At 51.5% G+C, this 17,318-nt stretch overlaps 2 protein-coding genes across 3 annotated transcripts; one reads left to right on the top strand and one right to left on the bottom strand.

Moving 5' to 3' along the window:
• Window positions 1-326: 326 nt before the first annotated feature.
• Window positions 327-3,370, top strand: MIEF2 (mitochondrial elongation factor 2). 2 transcript variants are annotated; one of them, XM_080619879.1, is made up of 4 exons: window positions 327-443; window positions 577-730; window positions 1,196-1,373; window positions 2,085-3,370. In XM_080619879.1, the coding sequence occupies exons 2-4, from the start codon at window positions 584-586 to the stop codon at window positions 3,137-3,139; spliced, it is 1,380 nt and encodes a 459-aa protein (XP_080476005.1). In that variant the 5' UTR covers window positions 327-443; window positions 577-583; the 3' UTR covers window positions 3,140-3,370. The 2 variants fall into 2 exon arrangements, with proteins under 2 accessions (XP_080476005.1, XP_080476006.1); XM_080619880.1 differs by lacking the exon at window positions 327-443 and having other exon boundaries at window positions 448-730.
• A 2,269-nt stretch (window positions 3,371-5,639) lies between these two features.
• TOP3A (DNA topoisomerase III alpha) lies at window positions 5,640-17,261 on the bottom strand. The gene is made up of 20 exons (XM_080617717.1): window positions 17,139-17,261; window positions 16,319-16,552; window positions 15,187-15,246; window positions 14,718-14,791; window positions 14,060-14,135; window positions 13,398-13,506; window positions 12,964-13,107; window positions 12,282-12,452; window positions 11,956-12,056; window positions 11,749-11,823; window positions 11,548-11,630; window positions 11,232-11,439; window positions 10,936-11,121; window positions 10,388-10,517; window positions 9,860-9,973; window positions 9,613-9,778; window positions 9,055-9,198; window positions 8,622-8,744; window positions 7,423-8,156; window positions 5,640-6,424 (listed from the first exon to the last, which is right to left on the bottom strand). The coding sequence occupies exons 2-20, from the start codon at window positions 16,502-16,504 to the stop codon at window positions 6,246-6,248; spliced, it is 3,063 nt and encodes a 1,020-aa protein (XP_080473843.1). The 5' UTR covers window positions 16,505-16,552; window positions 17,139-17,261; the 3' UTR covers window positions 5,640-6,245.
• Window positions 17,262-17,318: the final 57 nt, after the last annotated feature.

Here is a 17,318-nt window from a genome sequence, read left to right as displayed (position 1 = left end):
GTTGCCCAGGGCTGTGGGCGGAGCCAGGTTCTGCTTCCGAGCGCGATTGGGCGGAGCCCGGGCCGCGCCGCGCTCCTATTGGCTGGGGTTGGAGCTGGGGGGGCTCCTAGGGCGCGCCGGCACGCGCGGGTCGCGGGCAGCGCGCGGTGAGTGCGGGCAAGGCTGGGGTCGGGAGTAGAGGGGAGCCCGGTGCGACCCGGTCCTGCCCTTGGGCCCGTCGGGGCTGCGGGCGGGCCGGTCCCTGCCTGCCCTCAGGGGCCTCCGTCCGTGGTACCGGCTCCCCTCGGCCTCTTCCCAGCGGTGCTGGTTCCCCCCGAGGCGGCTGCGCTGGGGCTGGGTGAGGAGCGGGCGGCCCTTCCCCGGTGACCGCTCCCCGCGCTGACCTTTGCTCCTCCGCCGCACCCAGGCCTCCCGGCAGCGGGAGCCTTTGACCGGAGGTGGAGGTGAGCAGCGGGATGGGCTCCGTGGGGCCGGTGGGGTCCTCTCCCCGTTCCCTGGGTTCCTCTACCGTGCCCCACCGGGAGGCAATTTCCGGTTCAGGGTGACCCCTCGCTGCTTCCCTTTCCCCCTCCATAGGGTCGCCATGGGTGACTTCATGCGCCAGCGGAGTAAGCGGCAGGAGGACAACGGGCTGGGCAGTGTCCTCGATGTGCTGTTGGCCAATGCCAGGCTGGTGCTGGGTGTCACCGGGGCGGCCGTGCTCGCCATCGCCACGCTGGCCGTCAAGAGGGTAAGGGTGATGTGGGCATCACTGGGGCTCAGGGATGGGGAGGAGAGGTGCTTTGCTCCCCAGCTACAAAACTCCTTGGATAATCTCTTGAGGATGATGGAATGCCATGGGAATGGAGCTGCCCACTCTCATCCTGCGGGGACATGGGTGCCCCATTTTCCTGGCGCTGCATCCATTTGGGATATAGTATTCCATCCAGAGAGGCACCTTGGGTTCAGTTCATCTTTGGAAACCTGATTGTTTTCCTGTTGAAATCTATAGGAAGCAAACCTGCCCCTTCGTCGTTCCCTAAATTATGTAATTCCCTAAATCTTCCCTAAATAAATTCCCTAAATTTTTGCATATGAGGCTGTGTCTCCCTGTGCATGTACTAAAGGGGCTGGTGTCCCCCTTAGTTCAGGCTGTGACAATGGGGAAGTGGTACAAAGCCAATAACTCATCCCTGTGTGCTTTCCTTCCCTGCAGCTCATAGACCGAGCCACCAGCCCTCGCGATGAGGGCGATCCCAAAGCCGAGCAGAAGACCCTGGAGGAGAGCTGGCAGGACCTGGCCTTGATCAAAGCAGCACCAAAACCCACCAAGAAGCAGAGAAGGGAAGACCTCAGCGAGCCCCTGCTCTCCCCAGCCCGGCCACCAGCACCAGGTGAGGCTCATGGGGCGCGTGTGGCTCGCACCGTGGTCAGGAGGGATCACCTTGATGTGCTCCGGGCTGGCTTTGCCGGTGGTATGGAAGCTCCGTGTTATTTTTAGCTGGGTGCCCGGAAAGCTGAGCCTGCCCTGCTGGGAGGATCCCGAGCCGCAGCCCCATTTTAGGCAATGCATCTCCGATACCGTCCTGGGTGTCTCGGCGTGGTGGGGGCTTTGTTTCCTTTGGAGCTGTGCTGGTTTCTGGGTCAGCTCTGCCTACAGGAAGGTGCCATCAGGAGCTGCTGCAGACAAAGGCTGCCTTGTCCTGCTCTGCCTGCAAAGCGTTGTTCCAAGTGGGAAAGCAGATACCAGACCCCGAGCGGGGTTGTTTGGAGGATAAAGGCAGGCTGGAGCAGGCTTAGTGGGACTGAGGCTGTAGGGACAGTGGCAGTGAGCCCCTTTCCTGCTGTATCCATCTCTGCCTGGGTGCGAGGCTGGAAACTGCTGAGTTTTGGGGTTAATTTGGGCTCTGCCTTAGCTGGGAAGTGCTTTTAACATCAGAGGACTTGGTAGTGGCATCTTGGCCACCCCCATACCCAGAGAGGTGGGATGGAAGCTGGGCACCCAGTTTGTGCCTCCTGTTTGGCTATGGCAGAAGCTGTTGGTTGCAGATGTCTGCTCAGGGTCGTGACTTCTCCCTCCCCTCTGCCCCATCCCATTCTCACAGAGCCCAGGGTCTGCTCTGCCTCTTTGGAGCCTCCTCGGGTCGAATCCATCCCTCGGCGCTGCCTCACACTGCAGGAGAAGCTCCTCTCGCACTACAGCAGCCGTCTGGCTGTACCGGAGGTGGAAGCATCCCTCGCCCCGCAGCTGGCCAGGAGCATCTGCACCCAGCTCCAGAGGTTCCTGCGGAGCAAGTGCCCGGAGCTGCCCTTTGGAAACCTCTTCCTCAGGGGTGCCCTGCTCGATGGCCTCGGGGCTCTGGCAGCCGATCACATCCACATCATGCTGCCCGTGGTCCTTGACACCGCGCTCTGGAGCCTCATCCCAGGGGAGGACACCGTGGTGAGGAACCCCCAGTATTGGATGATCAAGAGGACTGATCTGGAGTATTTCCCTCGTGGGTGCAGCCCCTGGGACAGGTTCATTGTCGGTCGATACCTCTCCTCCAACGTGCTCAATGAGACCCTCCACAAGCTGCTGGTGGCCTCCATCAACTGGCCTGCTATAGGCAGCCTGCTGGGGAGCATCATCCACCCGGTTGTGGCATCCCAGGAGCTGAAGCTGGAAGTCAAACATGACCAGGTCGAGCTGAGCATCACCCTCTTCCCAGTGGTGGAAATGGAGGGCAAGGTTCTTCTGGCTGCTCCTCCTGAAGGATTGGTGGAGAACCTCTGGCTTGAGAGCTTTTACAAGGCAGAGGTGTCGAAGGTGAAGGAGCTGGATGCTGGTGATGCTGGGGCTCGGCAGCACTGCCTCCGCATCCTCAATGGCATCTGCAAGAGCCATCCCAGCCTGCACAAACTGAGTGGCAGCCCCTTGACCCACACCATCCTTCACCTCAGTGCCACCAGTTCAGACTGGGCAGAAGAAAGCCTTGCTGAGAGGTTCCAGGAGGTGCTGGAGGCACTGGTAGGTTACCTGGAGCATGGGGTCCTGCCTTCCTATTTCAACCACAAAATCAACCTCTTCTGTGAGCTGCTGGAAGAGGAAATCGATGAGATGGGCTTCATGCTCTACAGAGCCATAGCTGAGCCAGAGCTGCTGCTGAAGGAGCAATGACTTGATGCGTTGGGAGCTCCTCTGTGTAGGGTGTTCCTCCCCCATGTGCTGCTCCCACAAGAGGGTGGCGATGCTTCTAGTTGACTAGTGAGTAAGAGGCAAAGTTCTTGCACTTTATGAGAAAACAAAGCATTTTCTACCTGAATAAAAGGTGCCTGAGCAGAGGTGGGGGTTGATGTAAGAAGCCTCTTATGGAGGCTCTGCTGAACCTGGGTGACTGCAGCCCACACCTCGAGTACCTGCAGGTGAGTCCCATCCCCTGGGCACCAGGAGCCAATGTGCAGCATGTTTGGTCTCTGGTTCTCTGTGTCCTTTGCCTGTTACAGTGGTCAGGCTCCCCTTGTGCTCTGAGACAAGCTGGAGCTGGAGGGGAGTAGTTCCTTGCTGCTGCTATGTCCTGCAGACCCAAAAGTGCAGCATCCTGGGTTCTGGATGGGTCCTTTCACCAGCACCCAGCTTTATGCCATGCTTTTTTGGGGCTGTAAGGTACCACCAATCCAAAATAAGCCCCCAGCCACCACCTGCGTGGTTGCATGGGCACTTGAAGGCACAGCCATAGCAAAGGGGGCTTCTTTGGAAGCCCTTTGAGCTGCCAAAAGGGCAAGCTCAGCCCTACCTCTAACAGTATTGGCTCTGCCCTGAGGAAGAGATGTGCTTCCAGCACAGTGTTGGGCTTCATGGCTCTTGTTTTGCTGGAAGAGGTGGTGGCAGGAAGAAAGCTGTTGATTCCTTTGGTGAGGCTGCAGCAGGGCTCTGCCCCCTCCCCAATGGGTGGGCTGCTGCCAATGTCCATCTGCAGGTACCTGCTGCTCTGCAACCAACCACAGCAATGAATGTCCCCTTCCTGTCTGTCCAGTGACCTTTTCACTCATGTATTGCTGCTGTCTTGAGGTCCTGTTCCCCCGCAGCCCCATGCTGTGGGGCAGGAATGATGCTCTGAGCAGAGCACTTGCAAGAACTGATTTATGCTTTCTTATGAAGGAGGTGTGTTTTGTTTGGGTGTTGTGTTCTGTTTCCTTCCTTCGAGTGGTTGCTGTAGTAGGCTTTGGTCCTGGCTGTAGGCCCAGAGTGAAGGAATATCCTCTTCTGTTTAATGGGAAGAGCTGTTTTTGCACACTGGTGGAGACGGCGAAATCCTGTGGGCTTCGGTAGGAGCAGCTCTTGTGGTTTAGTTTTCTTTATGGCTGTATTTATGGCAGGAAAATAAAGCAGCTTTTCCTCTTAGTCTGGAGATGATTTCAGTTCCTCCAAACCATTTCCCAGGTATCAGTGATGAGAATAAACCTTCCCTGTGTATACTGGTTCTTTTGTGTCAGCTCTGTTCTGTCCCCTTTCCCATTCCAAGGGCTGAAGTGAGCCCTGGCTATGGCGACAGGAGGGTATCTGTCACTGCATGGAGAGCTTGGTGTTGCTCAGAGCCCATCTTGCAAAGCCTTTCTCCTCTTCTAACCTCCTATGTACCTGTGGCTGCAGCATGAGCCCTCTGGACATGGAGCTTGTGCCATTTACCTGAGTGCTGACTAGGGCTAGACCAGTAAAGCCAGTAACAGCCTATGCCACCAGCAACACCCCACTGCCTGGGTGCTGCACCACTGCTTTCTGCTGCTCTCAGAGGCTCCTGCCATGCTCTCACTGTGCAGTGATTGCATTACAAAGCCTTCTAATCTTGGTATTTTAGCAGCAGGAATGTATTTTTAGGCTGCAGCTGTTAATTGTGGGAGTGAGTGGGACAGGGGAACACAACCCAAGTTCTCCTCCTCGTACTCCATAGGTTTTAAGCACAATAGTGATGGACTGCTGCAGAGGAAAAGGCTCTCTTCTCTTTCATGCAGACCTTAATGTGAACGTGTGTTGCCGCAGTCTGCTTTGAGCAACCCTCTGTAAGTGTTTCAGCCTCCTGCCCTCCATGTGCTGCCTATCACCTCAGTGCTGACCACAGGGAGCTCATCTGTGTCCAGGAGCAGCACCAGGGGCCCTGGGGATTCACTCTGTGCTATCCCCTGCCAGAAGAGGATGCAGGAATCTTGTGATCTGCTTTCTTTGATGTGCAGAGGAAGCTCCCATAGAGAGGAAGGAGGTAGCCGGGCTTCCCAAGGAGTTCAGTATGGAAACCAGGACCTCCCTTCAGCTCTGTCCTTCCCTGTGCAGCAATGCTGCAGGTGGTGAGCTAAACCCACATTCCCTACCCCTCTGCAGCTCACTCCTGAATAACTGTAGGGAGTTTCTCCTACGAAAGCTTCTGTATTGTTCTGATGAGTGGAAAGAGCAAGATTTGGGTGGGTGCTTTCACAGTAATAGCTTAACTGCTTTCAGTAGGAAGGAATAATAAGGCAGAGTTAAGGTGTCACTGCATCCCATTTAAGAATTAAATAAATTTTAATAAGAAACTTATTAGCTAGACAAAAATAACTCCCATTAGCTAGCAGCATCCCAGAGACATGGCTGAGGCTTGGGGAAGAACCTGGTTTCATATTCAGGAGCTGTTTGAAATGAAGGCTCTTGCTGAGTACTGCAGCTTAGCTTCCCTTCCAGGGCAAGCATCAGATCCAGCTCCTCTGAACCTGGCCCTTCTTCCCTGTGGGGACAACCAAGGTAAGAGGTGCAGGACTGTGACAAAGAGAAGGGGGAATGTTCTTCAGGGAACATCAACTTAGAAGGGGACTTAAGATAGATTTCCACACTGTGGAAAGCCAGGGACAGAGCTAAGTGGCCCTGGTGCCTCTCCTAGTGACAATCCAGCTTTTCCTTGTATAGGGAGGCTTGGTACAGCTGCCAGTGTAGCAGGAGCTGTGGGTGGACTCAATCCAGTGTTGGTTTCTCTGCAGATTTGGTTTCCAAATGCCTCCTTGAAACGTTCAGACTATCCCAAGCTGCTCAGCAGAACAGCAGCTCAAAACAAAGGCTGACTCCAGTAGTGGAGCCACTTTTCTGAGCTCAGGCACATAATGCATGTGTGAGCATGGAACCCCTTGGCAAGAGCAGCCTGCAGCCAGAAAACACTCCACAGGCTTGGTTCTAGGTTCCAGTTCTTTCCACAGCAGCTGCTCCTGTGGCAGCTCCTCACAGCCTTGGATTTCTCAAGCTTTCAAGGGATGTCCACCCAGGCTCAGTGGTTTTGAGGGCAGGTTTTCCTAGTGTGGCCAGGCTGGTGGCAAATGCTGCAGGTCCGTGGTTTCTTGGCAGTGGCTCCTGAGAAGAAGCTGCCTGGTCTCTTGGCTTTGCTTCCCAACCCTCTTGAGAACCCACTGCTGTCAAAATGGTTCACAGAGACATCTCCAGAAGGCCCTAGAGAGAAACAACAGGCATCTAAGTACCTTTGAAAGCAGGTGAGAAACAGGAGCTAGGTTCAACATGGCAGATCAAGGATTTCACTATCTCAGCCACTTGGATTATACCTGACACTATGCCTATTTAAGCTCTGAACAGTTAAATGTTACCCATTTGTCTTGCAGCGTTAAGAGGAATGTGGGAACAAAGCAGGGAAACTGATCTGCCTGGTTACACGCTTTGGCCTACAGCTAAAGCAGAAACAACAGAACATCCCAGAGGGAAACTTGGGGTTTACATAGTTTCAAAAGCTTTATTCTATCCCTTTAGGCCCAAATGTCTGAGAAAGAGGAGGAAGATTTCTCTCAGACATCTCCACCCATCTCTCTGCTTACTGTCCCTTTGTGGGAGTGCTCTGTCTTTTGCAGCCTTATTTTGTGATTATTTTTAATGGGTATTTGCTTTCAGCATCTCTCCACAGCAGCCACACTCAGTTTGTCAACTCTGATCAAAGCTTCAGAAAGACTTGGCCTTTCTCTGCATTCCTGAAGTAGGGCAGAGGGAGTAGCACGGTTTCCCTGCCGTGACAGAATGGGGTTTCCCACCTCCAAAAGTGGTGCTGCTGCTCCAACTCTGCAGCAAGTTGATACCAGCTCTCAAAAAGCTGAGCATCAGAATTTGGGAGGACAGATTCTCAAACAGTGTTGGAAAGAGGGATGGGCTTTATCCAACAAGTCATGGGCAGACAGATGCTAAAGATAACTGCATGTAGAAGGAAAGCATCCTGCTTGGAGCTCAGCAGATGTATGGCTGGAAAAGGTAAGCCAGACTTGGTTGTTATGAGCAACATCTGCGGTGCTAGAATGCTGCTGCCAGATGGTTTAAAGAAAAACCTGAAGTCTGTTAAATATGAGCTGCTACAAGAGCTCTTGTGCTGTGGTAGCATGAGAAGCGTGTTCAGTTTAGCATCAAGAACAGCCTCCAGCCCCTGTGTTCCATCTCAAGCCTGGCCTTACCTGGAGCTGCGTTTTCATCTGCCCACTGGAAGAAGCCACACTGCTGCTCCCGGGGTTTTGAGCACGTGTGGAACTGCCTCCCTTTGTTGGGCCCCTCCTTTTGGACAGTGCGTGTGACAGCCGGCTGGTCACAATTGCACATTGTGCCGCCTCCTGAATCAGAGTTGCTGCTTCCAAAGAGCTCTGGGCCTCTCCCTCCTCCTCCTGGGCGCTGAAATCCTGCTGGGCCCCTTCCTGCAGAGGGCTGGGGCAACGCAGAGCCCCGTGGAACCGCGCTGTTTCTGTCCTCGGGCTGCTGATCAGCCCAGAGAAAGAAGTTGCAGGTGCTGGCGCTGCATTTGTAGAACTGCCTGCCTTGGTTGGGCCCCTCTTTGCGCACAGTGAGCAGCAGGGCTTCATTCCCACAGTTGCACACCACTGCATTGTTCCCATCGTCTGGAGCAGCTGAAGGAGCAGATCTGGGTGTTCTCGTGGTGCTCACAGAGAGCAGATGTCTCGGTGCCAGGTTTGTGGTCCCCCTCACATGCCTGTTTTCACCACTAGCTCTGTTAAAGGAGTTGTTGACCTGCGAGTGGTTGGTTTCCTGGCTGGCTGATGATGCAGGTTGGGATGATCTGTGTAAGTACTTGAGGTCCAAGAGCTCTTTGAGCATGTCATCACAGCCTCCAATGCAGCCAACAAACTCCAGGGGCATCACGGGTGGAACGCTGCCTCTCTTGAATTTAAACTTCAGCCTAAAAGGAAAGGAAGAACAGAAGTCTCTCAGTTCACACAACTTCTCATCACAGAATCTTAGAATAGTTTGGGTTGGAAAGGACCTTAAGCTCATCAAGTTCCAGCCCCCTGCCGTGGGTAGGGACACCTCACACTAAACCAAGTCATCAACAGGCCTCAATTTGGACTTCAGTTTTTACATTGTGGGGTTTCTTCTGAATTCTGTTATACTATATAGCAGAATATATAGTACATATATATACACACATACACATGTACATATACATACATATGTATTTACAGAATATATACTATAGAGGGGTTTTCCCAACCCCTCTTCTTTCTATCCCCAAGCCAAAGCTGCTCCAGCTTTCCAAGACTGCAATGGAAGATGATTGCTCAGCCCATGAAGCCTCTAGCCCTGATGGCTACCATGGAGTGTCCAAGGGGCTGCATTTCCCCAAGGGATAACTGGTCTGACCTACCTGTGAACTGGATGTGGTTGACACACAGCACAGATGCTCTCATCCCTGGCCACGTCCAGAACAAAATCAGGAAACCAGACTGCAGTTTTACAAGCTGGATAGCCCATGCAGCTGAGATAGAACCTGCCATGGGACAAAATGCATGAGGAAGAGGCGATGTGAGGACAGACAGAGATCTGTTCTCCTGCCTTCTCACCATCAGAAACTGCCAAACCAACTATTTTTAAGTGAAAATAGGTATTTGAGAGGTTCAGCTTAATCCACACAGCTTATGCAGCTGGTGAACTAGATGCAGCCCAAGTTTTCATGCTTGCTGCAGAGGGGAGGCAAATGAACACCACCTAGAACCAACACAGAAAACACCAACCAACACATGACCACCACCACAAACCAACCCAGAAAGCCACTTCCTACAACAGGGAAGATCACCAACCCGCCGTTCTTCTTGGTCTTCAGCACCATGTCGTTGTTGCACTGTGGACACTTCCGAACGGAAAGAGGCGTTGCTGGATAGACCTCCTCCTGCTCTGCATTTCCTGTGGCTTCTCCAAAGTACTGAGCCAGGGCCTGGTCCAACCTATAAAGAAATCAGCAGAGCATCCTGTGGGTCTCCCTGCAAAGAGCAATCAGGCACTGAAGTGATTCATGCCTGCTGCCCTCCTCACAGCCCCTCTTGGCTTCTCCACCAGGATGCTGGTTCAGCATCGCGCTTCTGGAACAGGCTAGGTGTGGGTACAGTGTGAAAGAGGTCACTGCACGTTGCTCTCTCTTTCCCCCAGCTCTGAATTTAATCTTAAGGGGTTAAACCAAGGTGAGCATGCAGTTGGCACCAGCTCATGACAGTGTGCCAGGCTGTGAATCATGCATGCAAATGCCTACACACACTAGGCAGAGCTCCAGGGAAACTGTGACAGGATCCCACTCCAGGCTGAGCCTCGGATGAGAAGCCAGCAGCTCCTGAAACAGCAACCAGAAGAGGGCAAAGACTCACTTGTTGGCTCTGGCCACAGCTTCGATGAAGACTTGCTTGTACTTTTGGACCTGCTGCTGCAACACTGCAGACTTGTCTTTTTTCCCCTCACAGATGAGTTTCAGATCAGCCTCCAGCTCAGCTCGAAGGTCAGGCTTGGACATCTCGTAGCCCATGGAATCGTAGCCTGAGGAACATACCGCATGGTAAGCGAGAAGAAGGAGCCTGTTAAGGAACCTGCCATGTTCCTAATGGATACTGCCCTTACCTTCCACCAGCCCCATGCCCAGGTGGCCTGGGAGGAAACGCTGATCATCTGTGAGGCCCACGTACATCCGTGTCTTTATCGTCTCGATGTGCTCGGCATGAGTGGCGTCAGTCCCTGAAAGCAGCAGACAGGCAGTCAGGCAAATCAGGTGCCAAGAAGTGGTTCCCCCTGTGCCTAGCGCAGAGGGCAAAGTGCTAAAGGGACAAGGAGACAAGTTATGGTCAGGAGCAGCACTGCCCTTGTGTCCCACTAGCACTGAGGCCAACAAGGTGCTGGCAGGCACAGCCAGAGCCATCACACATCTCCCCAGGCACTGGAGGCCCTCTGCAGCCTTCTTAGGATCTCTGGACTTTGCCCACAGGTCTCAACTATCCCTTTGTTCTACACATTTAAGTGATTTCTTATCTGAAGGGACTTTTAGAGAAGGCCCTATTCTGATGGTGGGACAAAACTGCTGTTAGAGAAGTTGAGAAGAAGCTTATGAGCAGAACTCCCCCAAGAATGAGAGGCCACGCTACCAATACTGACCAATGCCATGTTTCTCCATGAGAGCAATAAGATCCGCTTCTGTGAGGAGCAATGGAGGGCTGGTTTCCCCATCCACCATCTCCACTGTAGTGGGCTGAAAGCGAGACCCTTTGTGATACAGTGGGATAACCTGAAAGGAAGGAGAATCTCTTTGAAATTGCCCTCTGGCCCAGTCACTGAAGACAAAACATCACACTAACAGCGCTGTAATAGAGCAGCACCCTGGTCTGGAGGAGATCCACCCTCAGGGTCCTCAGGATCAGACAGTAATGAACTGCCAGAGAGATCACGGAACAGCAATTGCAGCTCCTCTTGGTGAGTAAAGTCAATCCCACAGCCCTGTATAGTCTTTGCTGTGGTGTCAGAAGGGAAAGAATCTATCCAAAGCTGGCACAATAAAGCAGCAGAGATGTCTCTGAGTGAAACAGCCAGTGGGCCAGATAATTGTCAAAGGGTGCTCTGTAGAGGGGTCTGAAGTTGGCACTGAAATGCTATCTTAAGCTCCAGGTACTTCAGCTTCTCTCATCTATGTTATTTAAGGGCATTACCTTATCACTCCACTTGTCATAAGGATAGACTTCCAGGTAATTTCGAGCCAGAATCATCAGTCCTTGAGCAACGAATCGCTCACAGGCAATGTCAATCTCCACGGTGGTTTCCTGGCCCTTGGCATCTTGAGAGCAGCAAGCTAAGAAATGGCGCACAATGAACTCATACAGCCTCTGCTCGTTGCCCTAATATCAAACAGTAAGAAAGGGTCAGTGTCCTCCTGTGTTGATGAGGTGTCAGGTGAGATCTCGGGTGAGGTTACTGTGCTAATAACCTCTGCCTTTGTTAAACTCACCTGCAGGTTAGCAGTGTATTTGGTGGGGTGAATGGGAGGGTGAGCCTGATCTGATTTGTTTCCACTCCGAGGGGTTGGCCCACCCTGATCCAAAATCCTCTGTGCAAATGCTCCCCAGTTTGGGTCCTGTGTTTGCTGTTGTACTAAGGCAGAGAGGTTCAGCTCCTTGGGGAAAATGTTGGTCTCGGTTCGGGGGTAGCTAATGAACCTTAAGAAGAAAAGCAGCACTTTAAGAGGTGCTCCAAAATGGTTTTGGACTAAATGCCTTTTAGTTTTGAAAGACTAGAGTTTACCAAGCCAAGTCTTGCTTCCTTACCCTTGAGTATAGAGTTTTTCTGAAATCCTCATGGTTTCCTTTGCATTTATCTTTAGTTTGCGAGACGCCAACTTCTCAAGTTCCTGCATTGGGAGGAGCCAGAACCAAACAGAGGCATTGGTGCATAATTCAGAGTGGTGAGTAAAATACCTGTTCAGAGCTTCCTTCAGGTTAAGTCCTTTCAGCACAGTTCAAACGTACCACAGTGTCCAGGGGCAGGGGCCTCCATTTGCTCTTGGGCTTGCTCCCAACCTCGACAACAGTTGCTACTGGATCCTGAACACAAAGTAAATCGCAAGATCTCCTTTAAGACTTTACTCAAACTGTTCTTTCAATGTCTTCAGCAAGACCAATGCAGGAAGTGTTTGGCTGATACCGGATTGTACAACTATTGACAAGCTTTCCTACCTCCATACACATCTGGTAAAGGACCAGGCATGCTGTGTGATTGAAGAGCCGGTTCCTCTTCCAGTTGAAGATCACGCTGCCATCTTCATGCTCATGTGTCACTGTGTTGAACAACAGATCTGAGTGTTATAGTAGTAATACAATGGAAATACAGCAAGGGAAATAGAGGCAGTATTGGGAAACCTTTCAGTTCTGCTTAGTGGGCATAGCAAAGGAAGAGGAAAGCACCTCTGCATCACTGTTTGGTTGTTTCCCTGATGTTCCTCCTTTCTGTACACATCAAATCCTCTAAGACAGAGCCCAGGCCAACTTTGCCCCAGGCATACCTTTTATTTTATAGAAGGCTTCAGGAACGAAGGCCTGGATGGCTTTAAAGCGTTCAACTACAAAGCCCAGCGTTGGGAACTGGCAGCTACCATAGCTGATCAGCTGATCTGCTAAGATATCAGGGAAGATCTTCCGCAGCCTCAGTGTTTGGAATCTGGTGAAGGCAGCACCTGTGAAAAGAAAGTGGACCCCACAAGTGAATACAACAACATTGACTGATTACCACAACACTCCAGATGGTTCTTTTTAATACTCTGAGTATTAATTTTACTCTAATTTTCAGCTGCAGAAGCCTGTCAGCGCTGTGTGAGCTATATCCTTCAAAGAGTATGTTTCCACTAAAACATGAGATGTGGTGCCGTTGTATCTGATCTAATACCCAGATTTACAACACTGCAGAGGGCATTTGTCTTGTGTTGAGGATACAGTAACAGATGATTTCTAAACACCCCTTGCCAGGCTTCAACAATGTGCATTCAATGTGATTAGACATTAGTGAGGAAGAGCCTGATGGATGGCTCTTGTTTGTAAAGCAGTCTAAGAGAGCTCAAATGTTTATTGACTACACACTGCTAACAAAGCTGTCCCCTGTCCACCTATTACAGTTGGTCACCTCCTGTTAGTAGAGGTGTATGGGAGGGCCTGGCAGCCTGCTCTCATCTCCAGGGCATGTTTACCTACCTATCCTGAGGTCCAGCTCCTGCCTGACATCAACGGCATCACTTGTTTTTTGATCAGGTTGGGTGAGGTTCTCACAGGCTGTTCTGACAGCATGGAGTGTGATCTCTGAGAAACGGGCTCGGAACACACAGAGGTTTGGCTTTACTGTCACAGAAACACAAAGGAAAAACCAAAGAAATCAAAGAGTGGCTCAAACACCAATGGAAAGGAGCAATTAATAAACAGCCATCTTTTAATGAGTGTGCTGTCAACCCGTTCTACAGCTTTCCAAAGCTGAATGTACTTCTCGACTATCAGAGCCACATATTTAACAGTCCACATTTAACCTGGACACAGGAAGATTGAGAACGTGCCTCTGCTACAAGATCTCTGAGCTGCAATACTGTCACATCAGCACTTTAATGGAACTCGGATGAAGAAGCTGCTTTACGCACCAGCTTTGCAAACGTGAATGATCTCAAAGCCAATGTTCTCTCCTTCTCGATCACAGTCAGTCCAGATCACCAGAGCTTGGCACTGCTGGATTTCTCGTTCCAGGGTTCTCTGAGATGAGGAAATAGCACACACTGAGATATAGCAGGACACTTGCTTTGTCATTTAGCTTTAGAATGAAACTGAACATGAAATACAACATGTATTCATAGAGATTGTTGAAATAAGGCTTTGTAATTGTGTGTCTCGTGAGATCAGGCAGCTTTCAAAAGAGCTGAGTCATTTATTTACATCTGACCCTGTTATAAAGCATGGTTTGGCTCAGATTGTGCCACCATTGTGCTGAAAATGGCGGTTTTCTGGTCAAATTGACATGCAGTTGCCAATTCCACCTTGTTGGAAAAAGTATTTCTACTTTTAGTAAAGCAGCTGTTCCTTTACTGCTCTAATGTACATGAGCAGGAGACTTTTGATGTCACAAACAGCACGTATGTATACATATATATATATATATATATAGTGCTAGGATACGCAGGAGGAACTTGTTAAACCGCAGAAACTTGGATGTTAAGGACAAAGGTACAACTGTCCTCCTGTCTGACGCAATGTTTGCAGAACCTCTGACCTCAAAGAGTTTCAGGGGAAACTCTTGAAAACATCATACCTTGATATCCACGTAGTTTTCAGGGCAATACTTCTCAATTTCAGCATCAAAAAGAGCTAGAGGGTTGCAGCTATGCCTGGGAAAGAGAGGATAAAGAGAGTGCATAACAAAAACTAAACACCTGTTGTGAGACTCTAACTGCTGCTGTCTTGTGAGGAAGTGCGGTTCAAGTACTGGAATTAATATGTTTTGTTATGGGCCTCGTCTTAGCATTTCATGTGAACTCTACGTTGTCTGAGTTACACTTAAAAAGCAACGGAAACAAAAAGCAACAAGGGAAAACAGCAAATCTGGAAGGCTGCCCTAAACAAGCAGCTTCTCTTATTTCAAGTGCAGAGAACAAAGGGAGAGGAAACCAGAGAAAGCGCTTCATGTCCTGGGGACAACTTCTGGTTGAACAAAGAACACAAAAGCATCGATCAGGTTTCAGAATCAGTTTAATTCCTTGGGTCTGCCTTAATGTATTTTAACAGGATGAAGACTTCAGGGGGGTTTAGTACTCTGAAGACTGTAATCTGAAGTAACATTACATTCTATATTGAATTTGGTACTCATCACCCTGCTCTGCAGCTGTGTCACAGTCCCTCCTGCTCTGCTTAGCTTCGGGTTGAAAACAGAAGATGACAGCTCCCTCCTGTGAGGAGTACCATGTACTCACCATTTGCGAAATGGCATCTTGAAGTCATGAGCCAGTAAATGTCCTGACACAGACGTCATCACCATAGTAACGTTCTGCAAGAGGCAGAGCAAGGTAATCAGTGCCCATCCTTTGCTAAAAGCTACCCCCAGGCCCAAGATCTTCCTTCAGTTCTCAATTTACAGCCAGTGACACCTCCCTCCTGCTAATACAAAGCTCTTTTCTCTACTGACAGCCAAATCTATGGCCTTTTCCTCAACTCCTTTAGGAAGCTCTCAGTTTTCAACAGCAACATCTTTTTGACTGATATTAAACCAAACTGAAAGATGTAAAACAATGAAACAGGTCAGTGCTTGAGCCAAGAAAAGAACTTTTCCTTATCTTTAGACAAAGTATCCCCATCACTGGATATGGTTTTGTTACTTCTGACAAACAGCTTTTCCTAATTGGTATTTTGCACTTGTAGGAGCAGAATGAAGGGAAACTCTACCTGGCCAAACATCTGGTAGTCGTACTCATAGATCTTGTTGAACTTGGAGAACCCTTCTCGCTGGAAGGAAAAGGAAAAGGTCCTGAGTTTCTGGCTGCTGCAGGAAACCAAACTCATTCCACTTCACTTTATACATGTGTTCATACATGCCAGAGCAGAGATGTGTGGGGCAAATGAAAACCAGGTACTGTACCTAATAGAAATTGCCTATACCATTTACAGAGACACATAAACGGTGCTTTTAAACATAAGAGCATTTTAAACCATATGTAAGAGTATAGTAAACCATGCCTGAGGGGGTGCCAGGGTTATCTCCCCATGGGGAGTGTCAACAGTGAAGAACAGACTTACTTAATGGGGCTGGTCAGTTATATTCCTGACAAACAACTGTCCTGCTCTGGGTCCTCAAGATTATGTTCTGTCTGAGGCTCATGGAAGTTTCTAGATTGCATATTTGCTGCTTTTTCTATAGAAACAGGATGCTATCTTCCTTGATTTGGAGTGTCAACACTCAGGTTCTCAATAACACCTTTGACTCAAACTAATTCTAGTCTAGAAGCACCTTCTAGCTCTTAGCTTGGAAATACCAAGTGAGTATGCAAACTGCTAGTCATAAAACAAAGCAGCAAAGAGGAGATATCTTTGAACTCCTCTAACCCACAGACCATCTTTGCTTTATTGTGTGCACTCCAGTGAACCCCTGACACTTGCTGATGCTGCAGAAGTGGTGCTTTTTGACTGGGAAACACAAGCCAGATGGTTTCAGTTCCTGAAACCTTTCACGTACACTGCAACTGGAGGAGGAGCACAGAGAGCCCTCACTGCGGAGCTCAGAGCCTGGAGAAGGCTGTCCAGACAGAGGAAGCACAGCTGGGGAGCCAAATCCCAACAGGAAAAGGGATCCAAGGTTCCCAAATACATTTGGGCAAGGTTGTTCTTGTACTCTTGTACGGTCAGAAGCAGCCAGACACAAAAGCAGTGTGAGATGTTGCATGTGCTGATGGGAACTGCCCATGCCAAGCTCTGCTGCGCACATTGGGGCTACCACCCAAGACACAGGCTGTGACACTGATGCTCTGCAGCCAGCTAAGCCAGCCCCAGGTGTGAGGACTGAGCTGTGGCACATCCCTACCCGCCGCATCCTGCTGTTGGAGAGCAGCTCCGCGATCCCCCGGGCAGCATCGTTCTTCTCGGCCACGCACAGCACCTTCCGGATCCTCTGCAGCGCCGCGTCCTCCGCAGCGCGGGAGAAGAGGCGCCAGGGCTGCGGCAGCATCCTGAGCCCGCCGCCGGCGAACAGCCTCGCCTGGGCGTTCATCACCGGGGACGGCGGCAGCTCCGCCGGGGCGCGGGCATCCTGCAGGCCCTGCCGGGGGTGGAAAGCGAGCGCTGAGTCGCCATTCACGGGCCTGCTGCGCCTTTAACAGCCGGGAAGAGGCAAAGGCACCCTCACTGCTGGGGGAGGCTTCACCCCGCTGTCAGAAGCAGCTCCCGGCGGGTCCTGCCCGCTTCTGGACCCCCGTACCCAGCCCCCTGCCCGCCCTATCCGGGTCAGGGCACCCCCACACACCCCTAACCCTGTCCGGGCTCTCCTCAGCCCCCTCACTGCTGGAGGCGGCTTCTCCCCACTACCGGGTCCCCGTACCCGCCCCCTGGGCCTCCCTCAGGCTGCGGCTGCCCCCTACCTACCGCAACCGGCCCAGCGCACCCCCAATACACCCCTAACCCATCCGGTCTCCCCTCACTGGAGCACCCCTCTCTGTTCCTCCCCCCCCTCTCTCCTCACGCACCGCCCGCACCTCCGCGCTCTGTCGCAAAAAGTGGCGGGACGCGGCGCGGTTTCCCTCGCTCTGCCGTAAAGCGCTACAGGACTACAACTCCCATGATGCTCAGCGGCGCCCCCTCAGCGCTCCCGCCGCTCCGCTCCCGGTGGCCGTCCCGCTGCGGCTTACCGTTCCCCTCGCCGTTCCGCCCCGGTTTACCGTCCCCTCCCTGTTGAAGTAACGCGAAGGGATGGCGGCGGCTTAAAAACAACGGTAAAGAGAGAAGGGGAAAGCGGCGGTGTCTCCTTCGCTTCCGGCTGTCGGGGTGAGAGGTGGCGGCGTCATGTGATCCCAAGATGGCTGCGGTGC

The sequence above is a fragment of the Psittacula echo genome (genome assembly GCF_963264785.1).
Source record: "Psittacula echo genome assembly, chromosome: 5".
NCBI classification, from domain to species: Eukaryota; Metazoa; Chordata; class Aves; order Psittaciformes; family Psittacidae; genus Psittacula; species Psittacula echo.
Note: the sequence above shows the minus strand (reverse complement) of the source record. Positions and strands in the feature narration are given on the sequence as shown.